This window comes from Macrotis lagotis, chromosome 1 (genome assembly GCF_037893015.1).
Source record: "Macrotis lagotis isolate mMagLag1 chromosome 1, bilby.v1.9.chrom.fasta, whole genome shotgun sequence".
Classification (NCBI taxonomy): Eukaryota; Metazoa; Chordata; class Mammalia; order Peramelemorphia; family Peramelidae; genus Macrotis; species Macrotis lagotis.
In genome coordinates this window covers 345,930,087-345,944,140 of record NC_133658.1, presented here as the reverse complement: position 1 = coordinate 345,944,140, position 14,054 = coordinate 345,930,087, and the positions used below count along the sequence as shown (strand labels likewise).

The window sequence follows — 14,054 nt, the reverse complement described above, 5'->3', positions numbered from 1 at the left end:
AATGACATATGCTTATTAAATATTTGTTAAATAAATTAATAAAAAAGGATATCAGTGTTAAAAACTATGGCATTTATCAGTGTTAAAAACTATGCCCCACCATTTTACAGTTCAGAAATATGAGTTGCAATATAAAGAACTGATTTGTCCAAGATCACACAGACAGATTAGTGGTACAACTGTGTCAGATTTGAACTCTGATTCTCTGACTCACAATGCAATCCTTCCTCTACTTTGTTATGCAGGGTATTTGCTCCTAGGGTGATATCCATTTAACACAAGGACAGTTATTTTAAAGAGGTGGCAGATTCAGATCTTTGACAGGTTATGTCTATTCAGGACCAAATAGGCAGGCTGACAAATTTGACATTTGATGAGATTTTTGCTAATTTGACTAAATATTTTATTATTGTATAACTTGACTCTGACACTAACTTGCTATATGACCTAAGGTGAAGCACTTCCCAACTTTGGGCCTCAGTTTCCTCCTTTGTAAATCAATAAATTTTAACTAGATGATCCTTAAGGTCCTTTGTATCTCTGGTATGCATAGTGCAGTAGGTATTTATTTAGAAAGAAAGAATATAACTTGAACAGTTGTTCTACCATTTACTACTATGTGACCTTGAGAATATGATTTATCTAAGTTTAGGATCTCAGGTCCTAAGCAAGGGGTTTAGGTGCTCAACCCTAAATAAAAGTAAGTTCAGCAGAAGAAAAATAAGAGAAACAAATGTATTGAACTTTAAATAGCACTGATTTGGGAGTCAGGAAAATCCTGCACATACATGAGAGGCACTATGGTGTAGTGAGCAAAATCTTGACTTTGTAGTCAGATAAACATAGTGAGACCAAGTCTTGCCTTTGGCTTGTAATGTTTGGTTGACTCTAGGCAAGTGATCTAAACTTCCCCCTTGCACATTGGTGCTCTAGTAGATTCTCTAAAACTCAATTGTAAAGGAAGGAAAATGAAGGTAGACAAAAATCCTTCACCTGGAAATTCTCTAAAACAAGGAAATTTGATCCCTTCCCTTATCTTACACTGACTACTTGGGTGACCTTTTAGCAAGTCACTCCCTGCTCTCTGAGGTCTTACTTTTCCTACCTAAAATGAAGGTATGGGAAGAGTCACCAAGCATTTGCAAAGCTTTGTGATCTCATAATTTATGAAGTCCCATTTTTTTGTGGTTGGTTATCTAATGGTTAGAGCATCATTCTGACCAGAAAAGGGCCAGAAAAGGGCAGAAAATGTGGAAATATTCTATGCCCACTGATCATGAGAACAAAGAGGTGAATGTGGACTGGTTCATTGCAGCCTAATTCTACTACAGAAAACATAACTTGTTCGAATTAAAGTGAACCATCTTCATATGTAAAATTGTCTTCATCTTTTTAGTCCCTTGATATATTTTTTCTTTCTCATTCCTTGACCATGGCAATGGTACTTCTAGGCTTGAATTCTTAGAGAATCTAAAGCTTCAACTTTATGCTAGTTTTTGTGACTGATTAAGTAGCTTGATGGTGTGGTGGATAGAGAACTGGATCTGAAAGTCAGGAAGATGCCTCATTCTGCATTCAAAGAAATGTGACTCCGGGTAACTCATTTAACCTGTTTGCCTCAGTTTTCTCATCTGTAAAATGAGCTGGAGTAGAAAATGGCACTCTAGTATCTTTGCCAAAAAACCCCATTGGGGTCACAAAGAGTTGGACACTACCAAAACAATTAAACAACAACAAAAACAAAATGTATTCATTTTGCGACTCAGAACACTATTTGAAAAGTGAACCCGAATAGAAAATTGCCTGGACTGGGAATCAAGAGATATGGTTTCTAATTCTGGTTCTACTACTGTTCTACTACTGATTTGTTTTGTGAGACTAAGGGCTAGTCACTCCCTCTTTTTGAGCCTGCATTCCCTCATTCTACAAAGTGAAGAATGTTTGTTCTGCTGTTTTTCTCAGGTTCCTTCCAAATCTAAGTTTCTTTGCTCTATGTTCTAAAGTCTCTTTCTATTCTGATATTCTTTTATCAAGATTCTGTGAAAAGAAAAAGAATTTTGATACCCATGAGCTTAAAATCCAAGCATTTTCAGAAGACAGATGATAATAGACATGTAATAGCCCAAGTCCACTGAGTTTGAGTCCCAGTTTTGACACCTCCTATCTGATCTGGGCAACTCCCTTCTCCTTGCTAAATTTAAGTATCCTTGAACTGAAAATGTTCATATTACCAACCTCTCAGGATTGTTGTTCATTAAAGATTTCTAAAGACATGAGAGTTTATTATTATTATTCAAAACAACATGAAATAAGTATCCATTCCTCAAGACAATTCAAAATAACTATTAACCAAGCTATTAATTGATATTTTATGCCCCTAGTATTCCCTGTTTCTGTAATCTAGCTTACCACTTACCTAGCAAAGATTTCTTACCTTGGTCAGGTGGAAAGAGATTCTTGAGAAGTGACTTCTTCCCCTTCCTCTGATGAGCTGTTGGTTGAGAAGAAGCAACCCCATTTTATACTCTGCACCTACCCTGGAGTAAACAAAGAAAGAAGTGTGATCCAACCATCCTGATAAGGGATGACATGAGAGGCGGACCTGAGACATCCTCCAACATCAACAATCCACAATGATGTAATTTTTGGCCATGTGGCTTCCACCATGTCCTCCAGAAGGAGGGGGGAGTTGGCACTTTTGCTGTCGACCACCTTAGAGAGAGTCATGTTCTCTCCTAGACCTTCAGATTGTTTGACATCTGATGGTGGAAATTAATTGAGAGAATATCAAGAATTATTGTCTTATTTGGTTGATTGGACCCCTAAAAAGGCCATTTAATGGAATCAGGTCAATTTCAATGTACTAAGTATTCACTATGCATCTAACATTCTACAAGTTTCTATAAGTTAATAAAGAAAAGTTAAGAGTCTGGTCACTGGTCAATGAAGATAAGCCAGGAGAGGGTTAGCTCCCTAGTGTGAGCCTTGGGTCACCAGAGGGCATCTTGAAGAATGAGTATAAGGATGGTACATATAACAGGGGCCTCAAACAAATTGCCCACTTCATGGTTGACACAGAAGATGGAATTACACAAGGTTATTGGGGATTGAGTCCCTGCTCTGCCACTGGCTTTCTATAAGACATTGGAAAAGTATTTTATCTTTCTGGTCCTCAATTCCCTTAACGATAAATGGAGGGCTAATTGAGTTAGATGGTATCTAATGTCCTAACCTTCCAAGATGCTAAGGTGGTCCTGAATATTTATAAAGATGAGTATAAAGGGCAAAAGTGGGAGGGAGAAGAAAAAGGGCTTATATAGGGAAAGATGCAAAGTGTCCAAGTGTTCAATACTGTAAAGGGAAGCAGGCAGTTTCCCTATACAGTTCTTGACCCCTATCCTTGACCCTTGTCCTTGACCCCTGAGAGATACCCACAAGGAAAATGGGATGGGGCTCTTGAGGTTGGCTACCCACCCCATCATATTTTTATGGTCTGACCTTGAATGTGACAGATAATAAATAGGAAAGCTTCAAGCTAGTTTGATAATCAATTTAGATCAGAGGAGTGGACTTGAACTCCACTCTTTGGCATCACTGTCTATATTGGATCTTTGTTTAGAGAATACTCCTGGACTCTTACCTTCTAAGAATGGAGTTCTTAGCCCTTTTTTTATGGCATGGACCTATCTGGTAGACTAATAAAGTCTGTGGACTTCTCAAAAATCATATTTTTAAGTGCATTAAATAAAATACATGGAATGACAAAGGAAAAATTATATTGAAAAATATCATAATATTAAAGAGACAGATTCTTCTATTCCCCCAATTCAGAAGTTCATCATTTAAGCTAAGGTTTGTTTTCCCTTAGCTTTGTCCCTCAAGACAACATGGAAAGACTTCCCAGGCATTTTCGCACCACAGAGTAGTGTTACTAAAATTTCAATGATAAAGAAGACAGAATGTGTAACGTTTCCCTGGGGGTCAGGGCTTAGGTCATTATATATGACAAAAAAAGTAAAAAACAATCCCTGATGGTTTGGAGTCTTGTTTTTCTTGGAGATTGGAGAGGGATCTAATGCTTCAATATTAGAAATGTATGACAGTACTCTATCCACTGCACCATCAGGCTACTTAATCAGTCACAAAAACTAGTGCAAAGTTGAAGCTTTAGATTCTCTAAGAATTCAAGCCTAGAAGTACCATTGCCATGGTCAAGGAATGAGAAAGAAAAAATATATCAAGGGACTAAAAAGATGAAGACAATTTTACATATGAAGATGGTTCACTTTAATTCGAACAAGTTATATTTTCTGTAGTAGAATTAGGCTGCAATGAACCAGTCCACATTCACCTCTTTGTTCTCATGATCAGTGGGCATAGAATATTTCCACATTTTCTGCCCTTTTCTGGCCCTTTTCTGGTCAGAATGATGCTCTAACCACTAGATAACCAACCACAAAAAAATGGGACTTCATAAATTATGATATCACAAAGCTTTGCAAATGCTTGGTGACTCCTCCCATACCTTCATTTTAGGTAGGAAAAGTAAGACTTCAGAGAGCAGGGAGTGACTTGCTAAAAGGTCACCCAAGTAGTCAGTGTAAGATAAGGGAAGGGATCAAATTTCCTTGTTTTAGAGAATTTCCAGGTGAAGGATTTTTGTCTACCTTCATTTTCCTTCTTTTACAACTGAATTTTAGAGAATCTACTAGAGCACCAATGTGCAAGGGGGAAGTTTAGATCACTTGCCTAGAGTCAACCAAACATTACAAGCCAAAGGCAAGACTTGGTCTCACTATGTTTATCTGACTACAAAGTCAAGATTTTGCTCACTACACCATAGTGCCTCTCATGTATGTGTAGGATTTTCCTGACTCCCAAATCAGTGCTATTTAAAGTTCAATACACTTGTTTCTCTTATTTTTCTTCGGCTGAACTTATTTTTATTTAGGGTTGAGCACCTAAACCCCTCACTTAGGACTTGAGATCCTAAACTTAGATAAATTATATTCTCAAGGTCACATAGTAGTAAATGGTAGAACAACTGTTCAAGTTGTATTCTTCTTTCTAAATAAATACTACTGCACTATGCATACCAGAGATACAAAGGACCTTAGGGATCATCTAGTTAAAATTTATTGCTTTACAAAGGAGGAAACTGAGGCCCAAAGTTGGGAAGTGTTTCACCTTAGGTCATATAGCAAGTTAGTGTCAGAGTCAAGTCATACAATAATAAAATATTTAGTCAAAATAGCAAACTCTTAACAAATGTCAACACTGTGAACAAATTTGTCAGCCTGCTTATTTGGTTCTGAATAGATATAATGTGGTTAAGGATCTGAATCTTCTATTTTTTAATAACTGTCCTTGTGTTAAATGGATATCACCCTAGGACCAAATATCTAGTTTCTTTCTTCTAATTGGAACAGTGACTAGTTTAAGAACAGTAGATGGGTCACAGGGCATGGAAGGGACTGAGCCCAGTTTCCAAAGAAGAAATAGGATGTCCTTTATGACTGAGGTTAATATTCCTGCCTTTCTGTTCTTTGTCAGTATCAAACAGTAGAGGGAAGCAGGAATCCATTGAGCTGAAAGTCATCTGGTTCATGTTATCTAATATTATGAAAGTTATGTATGGGGCCTTACATACAAGGGGCTACTTGTTCCTCATTGCTAAGTGATTTGATCTTTTGGATTCATGTCTGGGAGTGTTCTTTGAGGAAGTCATTGTCAAGCTCCGTGAGTGCCAGCCCTCAAAGTCATGGCTGCTGTGTCTCTCAGCACAGTGAGTATAGGGATAATACTGGACTTTTGATGGTGGAATTATTCAGTACAGACTTCATTCAAACTCAGCTTTTCACCAGAGCTAATAATGGGGTGATCCACATCCACATATTTATGACAGCCTAAATGTGTCAGAATCATCAAAGTATTTGTTAATTCATGAACTCACTGGTATTGACAAAGACCCTGGAGAGGGTTTGGGTAGGACCCCACATATTGTCATCATATATTGTTAGAGCAGTTCTTAAGACCTTGTCAGTCAGTCAGTCAACAAACTTTGATAAAGCACTTACTCTGTACCAGGTACTATACTAAGAGTTAGAGATTCAAAGAAGCAATAACATAAAGTGAAAAAAAACCCATAAAAGAAAATGTTAAATATCTTCATGGAGAAACAACTGACCTTGAAAATAGATCCAGAAGAGCTAATCTAAAATTTATTGGACTACCTGAAAGTCATGATCAAAGAAAAATCAAGAATTACATTTTATGAAATTACCCTGATATTCTAGTACAAGAGGGTAAAATAGAAATTGAAAGAATCAAATTCCAGAGCTCCAGATCAGAGACAATTTTGCAAAGATCCAGAAAGAAACAATTCAAGTATCATGGTGTCACAGTCAGGATTATACAGAATTTAGCAGCTTCTACTTTAAAGGATCACAGGACTTATAATATGATATTATAGATGACAAAAGGATTTGAATTAGAATCAAGAATTGACTCTTGAAAAATCAAGCATACTCTTTCAGGGGAAAAGATGGATATTCAATGAAATGGGAACTTTCAAAATTTCCTGATGAAATGACCCGATCTGAACAGAAAATTTAATCTTCAAATATGAAATTCAATGGAAGTATAAGAAGGAAGCAGAAAAGGGAAAACATAAGGGACTTAATAATATTGAACTATTTATATTCTTACATGGGAATTATACCGGTAACTCATACAAATTTTCTTACTAGGGCAGTTATAAGATGTTTATATAGTCTGAGGGCACAGATATAAGTTGAATATGAAATGATATTTAAAAAAATAAAATAAAGGGATGAGAGAGGAATGTCCCGGGAAAAGTAAAAGGGGAAGTAGATTAGGGTAAATTATCTCATATAAAAGAGGCAAGAAAGAGTTTTTACAATAGAATGGAAGAGGCTTAAAGTGGGAATAGCATATACAATTGGATATATGAGTCTTTCTTACCATATAGCAAAGTAGGAGAAGTGGATAAGGGAGGAAAAAGGAGTGATGGAAAGAAGGGTAAATTGGGGGAGGGAGTAGTCAGAAGCAAACTACTTTTGAGGAGGCACAGGGTAAAAGGGAAAAGAGAATAGAAAAACAGAAGGGGAGAGGATGGAGGAAAATACAATTAACAATAGTGACTGTTAAGAAAATTTTGAAGCAATTTTCTCTGATAAATGCCTCATTTTTTTCAAACATTTAGAGAATTAAGTCAAATTTATAAAAAAAAATAGCCATTTCCCAATTGTAAAGAATCAAAAGACATGAAGAGTTTCTAGATGACATTGTCAAATCTATCTATAGCCATATTGAAAATTTTTCCAACTGATCATTGATTGGAGAAATGCAAATTAAAACAGTTCCAAGATACTATATTATACTTCTTAGAATAGCTAATAGGACAGAAGAGAAAAATGATAAATATTGGAGAGAATATAGAGAAAATAAGACATTAATGCAGTTTGTGGAGTTGTCAATTGATTCAATCATTCTGTTGAGCAATTTGATACTGTGCACAAAGGCCAATAGAATGATATGTATGTGACTTAGCAATGCCACCATTAGGTCTGTATTCCTAAAGAGATGAAAAATAAAAAGGAAATAGACTTATATGTTCAAGGATATTTATTGCTGCTCTTTTCTAGTTGCAAGGAATTGGAAATTGAAGGGATACCCATCAGATGGGGAATGACAACAAACTGTGGTAGTTGATTATGATGGAATTCTATTCTACTATAAGAAATGATGAGGAGGATGTTCTCAGAAAAACCTGGAAAAAATTTACAAATTTTTGTAAATGTATTGTAAAATAAAATACACTATGTACAAGGTAACAGTAATATTCTAGGTCAGTCAGCTGTGAATGACAGTTTTTCTCCTCAATTCTGTGATCCAAAACAATTATGAAGGACTGCTATCCATCTTCTGAGACAGAGCTGTTCTTTTCTGAATACAGATTGAAGCATACATTTTTTACTTTAATTTCTTTGAGGTTTATTTTTTGTGGGGATTCTATATTTTCTTTCACAACATGACTTATAGAAATGTTTTGCATGACTACACATTTATAATATGTCAAATTGCTTGTTTTCTCAGTGGGGATAAGTTAGAGGAATGGAAAGAATTTGGGATTCAAGGTTTTAAAATCAAATGTCAAAAATTGCTTTTACATGTAGCTGGACAAAAATAAAATAGTAAATAAAAAATAACAAAAAAGATTATTTGTTATGCTGGCAGCTAGTTAGGTGGCACACAGTGAACAGATTCTAGGCTTGGAGTCAGGAAGAATCAACTTCATGAGTTTAAATCTGGCCTAAGACACTTACTATCCATGTGACTTAACTCTGCCTCAATTTCCTCATCAGTATAATGAGCTAGAAAAGGAAATGGCAAACTACTGTAGTATTTCTACCAAGGAAACTTCAAATGAGGTCACAGAAAGTTGGACATGACTGAGACAATTGAACAACATTCTTTTGTTATATGGAATGACTCTAGGAGAGGAACTGAGAAACCAAGAAAAATTTAAATTTAAATTTAAAAATTTAAATAATTTAAAACCAATATATCAATAAAAATGAATTTTAACAAAAAGCTAACTGAATTTGCTCAATAGAGTAATGTTATAGAGTCTCAGAGTATACAGATGGAGGATTAAGTGTGATGATATTAGAATCTCCCAGTTCCTCAAGCTTGCTACAAAAATATAAATAGTTTCTCCCTGGGAATACAATCTGTCTGTGACAGTGGAACTGGAGAGAGTGAGCCGAGATGGTGGGCTTTGGTAGTCTAAAAAAAGTTGGAAATTATTATAAATGGCTTGTGAATACTTAGTCTAGAGTCATTAAAATGGTCTTTTATTAATACATCTTTGCAAAGGTATTCTCTTAAGGGGAGAGGAGCACTGAAATCTGGAAATGCTAGGTCTTATATGCACTTTGACAGTCCTTCCCCTTTGTGCCAATCATTGGCTGGAGTAATAATCTAATAGATACATTCACCCTCATACATTTTTCTCACCTTGCTCATTATACTAATGTGCAAGAACAGCTACCTCTTTGAGCATTCTCAAAAGAGAAGGATGCAAACCCTAGGCTAACTCAGAACTAAGTGGGGCAGACCTGATCTAATCTTCATTTTTGATCAAGTTGAGGCTAAATCTTTTGTCTTACACTCACATACCTGCCCATAGGTACCAATATAGGCAGACCCCAGTTTTTGTAATGTAAAGTAATAATCTCCCTTTACATTCTTGTGGAACCCAAACACCCCCATATTACTTATAATTCCCCCATTTTATTTCTTAATAAGAATTTGGGTTTCACATCTTATTAGTAATTGCTATCTTGAATTACAATCCTTCATGATTATTGACTTTTTTCTATCAAGATTTTTACTTCCTCATTATCAGAGACATGGACCTATCCTATTTTCCAGATTTGTTCATTTCTGATGACCCTGCTTATTTCTTTTACTACTTGCCTATTGTCATCTATCTTTAGGCAGCAACTTGATAGATTCAATTTACCACAAACTCCTCCTTCTCCAACTAACAGATAATCCAATTATCAATCTGGTCTCTCTTATATGCATGGCTTAATCAGCCAGTATGTCCAGGGTCCTAGCTGTCTAATTGATAATTGTTTCCACTACAGCTTGGAATCTAATCAAGATATACATTGGGGTTCCATAGCCCTAACTCCCATTGTGGCCCACATAGCAGGACCATAAGTCTGGATGACTGATAACTAATTCCCTGACCAATCCTTGGCAGATAGGTATATACAGTGGTAATCACAATTTTCTTTACCTTAATGAATCCTGACAAGGGATCCAGGGACCATCATTACATCTCATATGAGCTCTCAGACCACCTATCTCTGTAAGTTGTATAGTCCAGAATGTGTGTACCATGTTTCCAGACATAAGTCCACAGCCATTTACCACTCCCCAAGAAAATATCCTATCCAAAATGGTATAAACAATTGTCACCCTGAACAAGCTCAGTCACATGCCACTAGTGTTTCTCTCCTCTGGACCAGAATCTTGTGCCACAGTGTACCTCTGACCAGGAACTGTCAGACTGAGGGGGACTGGCACCCAAGGCCAGTTCTCAAACTGCTGTTGACCACTGCAAGTCCAATAATTAGCCACACCAAAAGACTGGGCAATGACTTCTGTCAGCTGGATTTTCCTCCCATCATTACTGATACCCCATTCTCTAAATCAGAGATAGAACTCTTCCTGAATAGGATATACAGACTCATGTAGGATATAATCATGCCACCCAATAATCTTGACCTCCTTTTCTCTCAACAGAGAACATCTTCACCCTGCCTCTTCTTCTTTCCATAGTAGAGGGACATAAGTAGGGGCATCACACTCACAGAATCAAGGGGAAGTTACAGGTAACAAAAGGGGCAGATCCCCTGACTAAACAGCGTACACATAGGTAAGAGATGGCGGAGATGAACTGGTCCAGTGTCTTTACACCTCTCTTCTCTTCTCCCCTGGAGACATCTGATGTCCTTCTATATCTTCCAAATCTGTTTCAAAAGGTCCTCTCCAGTTCAGGTGAATTGTTGAGACCTTTTCTTCTAGTGAAGAAACTGCTTATCATTTTACTCAGACCAAAGCACATATTTTCTTCAAAAGACAATAAGGTTCTGGAGCCTATTACAATTTACATTTTGCCTTACTCACTGTTATGTTGACATATCTATTTCACTTTAACACAATAAACTTCCATAACTGTTTCACTGTATGAGTGAATTCACTGAGAATTTGCCACATTAACTAAAGTTTGTAACATATATTTAACAATCATCTTAGTACAAAGCGCACCCAGAATAGGTTTAAAAATAAAAACAGTTTTAACCTTTTGCTCTCATGACAATAAAGATTCATACATCCTTAACCAAAATAAACTTTTTTCTTCCCAAAATATTCCCAAATATACCATATATTTTCTTTTCCTGTTGTACTTATCTGATTTATTTTCCTTCCATCATTACTAATATTCCATTCTCTAAATCAGAGATAAGATTCTCCCTAGATAAGATAACGTAAAATCAACATGTCAATAAAAATGATTTTTAATAAAAAGCTAACTGACTTTCCTCAGTAGAATAATGTTATAGAGTCTCAAAATATACCAGGTGGAGAATTGGGAGTGATGGTAGTAAAATAACCCAGTCCCTCAATCTTGCTCCAGGAATATAAATAGTCAGTTTCTCCCTGGGGATCCAACATTTCCTTTCCTTAAGTCAGACCTTGAAACTGCAATTATTCTAAAAATTTCTCATTCTTTTTACTTAAATAGTCCCTCTAACATAAAAATTAAGTAATCTTAATTCCTATCTAAATATGTAGCTGACAGCAGATGTTAGAGTCATACACCTAACCTTTCATGTTATTAAATCCAATTGACCTGAAACTTCTTTATCTGGTTTGTTTAAGGTATCTTACTATAAAGATCCAGGATATCAAAGGAAAATCCCTTCATAGATATAAATTTTTAATGTCAGTGTCCAGGCAAAGGTCATGTGGGTAGTCAAATGTCTAATAGGCCAGATTTATTTCATCAGGTGAGACATTATCCAAATGTCACATTTGGGGAAGTCAAGTTAGAAAGGATTCAACCTCAGGCCACATTAAAAAGTCACCCCTCCAACTGTTTATCCCTTTCACCTGAATTCTTTAGCCTATTGGCTTACTTGAATCCAAAAACACAATGACCCAGTAATACTCCTTTTTTGCTGACCATCCTGGCATCAGACAAAGAAGAGAAAATTGATTAAAATTCCATTGATCTTAAAATGGTAATTTTATCTAATTAGAAATTCAAGTGAGTCCAATTCACTAAATTCCAATTATAGTCTTAATAGGGTCCCAATTAATGAATACCCTACCTAAAGCTCTGAGTGTCCTTCCTGGGTCCATGCTAAACCAGGAATTCTAACTATAGCTGACCCTACATACCTCATCTCCTACCTCTTGTTCTAGGCCTCTGATCTCTAGACTCACATCCCTTTGTCTGAAATCATATCTGTTCTATCCATATAAAAAGATGGCATATCAAATTCCCCTTGACTAGAGACCCCTCCTTCTAGCCTGTTATATTATACAATAACTGAACAACTCCTTTGGCTAGGAGATTGTCTATAATCTCCTAAATTCTCACATAACAATCAGTGAAATATTGTCACAGAAAGATCTCAAATTATCTTTCTTGTGTTTAACTTTCTCATATAATATAGGTGCTTTTACTTCAAAGCAAACAATCAAGTTTTTAAATATATACATATATATCTCAAAAATAGTCTCAGTTTATATATATGTATATATGTATATATATATATATATATATATATATATAGAGAGAGAGAGAGAGAGAGAGAGAGAGAGAGAGAGAGAGAGAGGAAAATTTCTATACATAAACTTGTTTAACTACTAGCCATCCTTAACATACAAATCATTACTTTCAGAATTCTTTCAAACTATTAGAACAAGATGACCTTGAATTTTCTGTCATGTTTTATTGGTTCCAATATAACAAAACAGCAGTAAGAATACCATATGAATTACTAGATTATACAAAACAATCTTTCCATTATTACACTATGCATGAGCCCAAAGATCTATCCCAGAAGAGGTCATATTATTTGGTATTTCCCTTATTAACCCTTCAAAGCAAACATATTAATTTCAGTTTTTAACATTACAATATTCAAATAGTTTATATGCTCACAAGGGAAACCCAAATAATTGTAAACATAATCTCTCTGCAGTCACAAAAATATATCACATAACTGATAAACACATCTTACTCATCAATAGATCACTTTACAGTGGGACCACACAATTGCTATTTCTTTAGTCATCCTTCAGTTACCATCAGAGAAGGCCCTCATTCTTGACTTCTTTAAAATTAAACAGATCCTCCAAGAATCCAATCTCATACATATGATACATTTAAAACCCCAATGAAGATCTTATGTAAGGCAGAGCCAAGATGGCAGCAGGCGTTCAGCCTCTCTTAGGTGCTCTCTCCAAAATATTTCAAAAACCTTAAAATTATGACTCTAAATTTTTAAGACAGAACCCACAAAAAGATCCAGTGAAGCAATTCTCCAGTCCAAGGTAACATGGAAAACAGTGGGAAGGCTCTATTCTATGGGGTTGGAGAGGGCAGCAGCACCAGAGAAAAGAAACTTCAGCCTCCTGGGAACAGCCCCAGGAAGATCTGGAGCATTGGCTCCCAGCAGCAGAAGCAGTTTTCCTGACTTGCACCCCAGGCAGAACCAAGCACAACTTGGAAGATCATCAAGGAGACCTCTGCCAGAGTGAGCACAAAGCCCAGACCAGTGTGGCCTTCCTCAGTGCAGCTGTGGCCCTCAGCACAGCCCAGATCCCAGGAAACAGAAGCAGGTCCACAGGAAGCCCAACAGGAGCCTCCCAGCAGCTGTTCCCTGAGCACTCAGCCTATGGAAGGCAAGGGAGTGGAAGGAGACTGCTGAGGTCTGTCCTCTATCCCTGGGACAGAACTCTGGAGATTTAACCATATACGGGCTCTAGTCCTAGTCTGAGCCCCACATAGAGCAGGGAGCCCCCCTCACAGCCCTGGGGCAGAGGGGTACATTTGTGGTCAGGAGCAGTTAGATCCTCACATACTGAGGTCAGTGTGTGTGTGTGTGTGTGTGTGTGTGTGTGTGTGTGTGTGTGTAGGTGTCCCAATAATACTCAAAAGCTCAGGAAATACCCCCAAACCAGGCAAAGACTGTGGAAATGATTAAACAAAAAAAGGAACCTGACCACAGACTTTGGTCCCATGGAGGACCAAAATACACAATCTGCAGATGAAAAAGTCCAAGCTTTTGCATCTAAAGACTCCAAGAAATACAAAAGTTGGGCTCAGGCTATGACAGAGCTAAAAAAAGATTAGTAAGGGAGATAGAAGAAAAATTGGAAAAAAGAAATGAGAGAGATGCAAGGAAAACATGAAAATGAAGTTAGAAGCTTAGTCAAGCAGA

The 14,054-nt window shown here is 36.6% G+C and overlaps 1 protein-coding gene across 1 annotated transcript in view; it reads right to left on the bottom strand.

The window, feature by feature from the left end:
• Nucleotides 1-14,054, bottom strand: part of LOC141517703 (vomeromodulin-like) — a 51,320-nt gene that overhangs the window by 30,867 nt on the left and 6,399 nt on the right. The window contains exon 3 of the mRNA XM_074228999.1: nucleotides 2,435-2,537. Coding sequence (XP_074085100.1) covers nucleotides 2,435-2,518 — 84 coding nt within the window. The 5' untranslated portion in view covers nucleotides 2,519-2,537. The remainder of the gene's footprint in view (nucleotides 1-2,434; nucleotides 2,538-14,054) is intronic.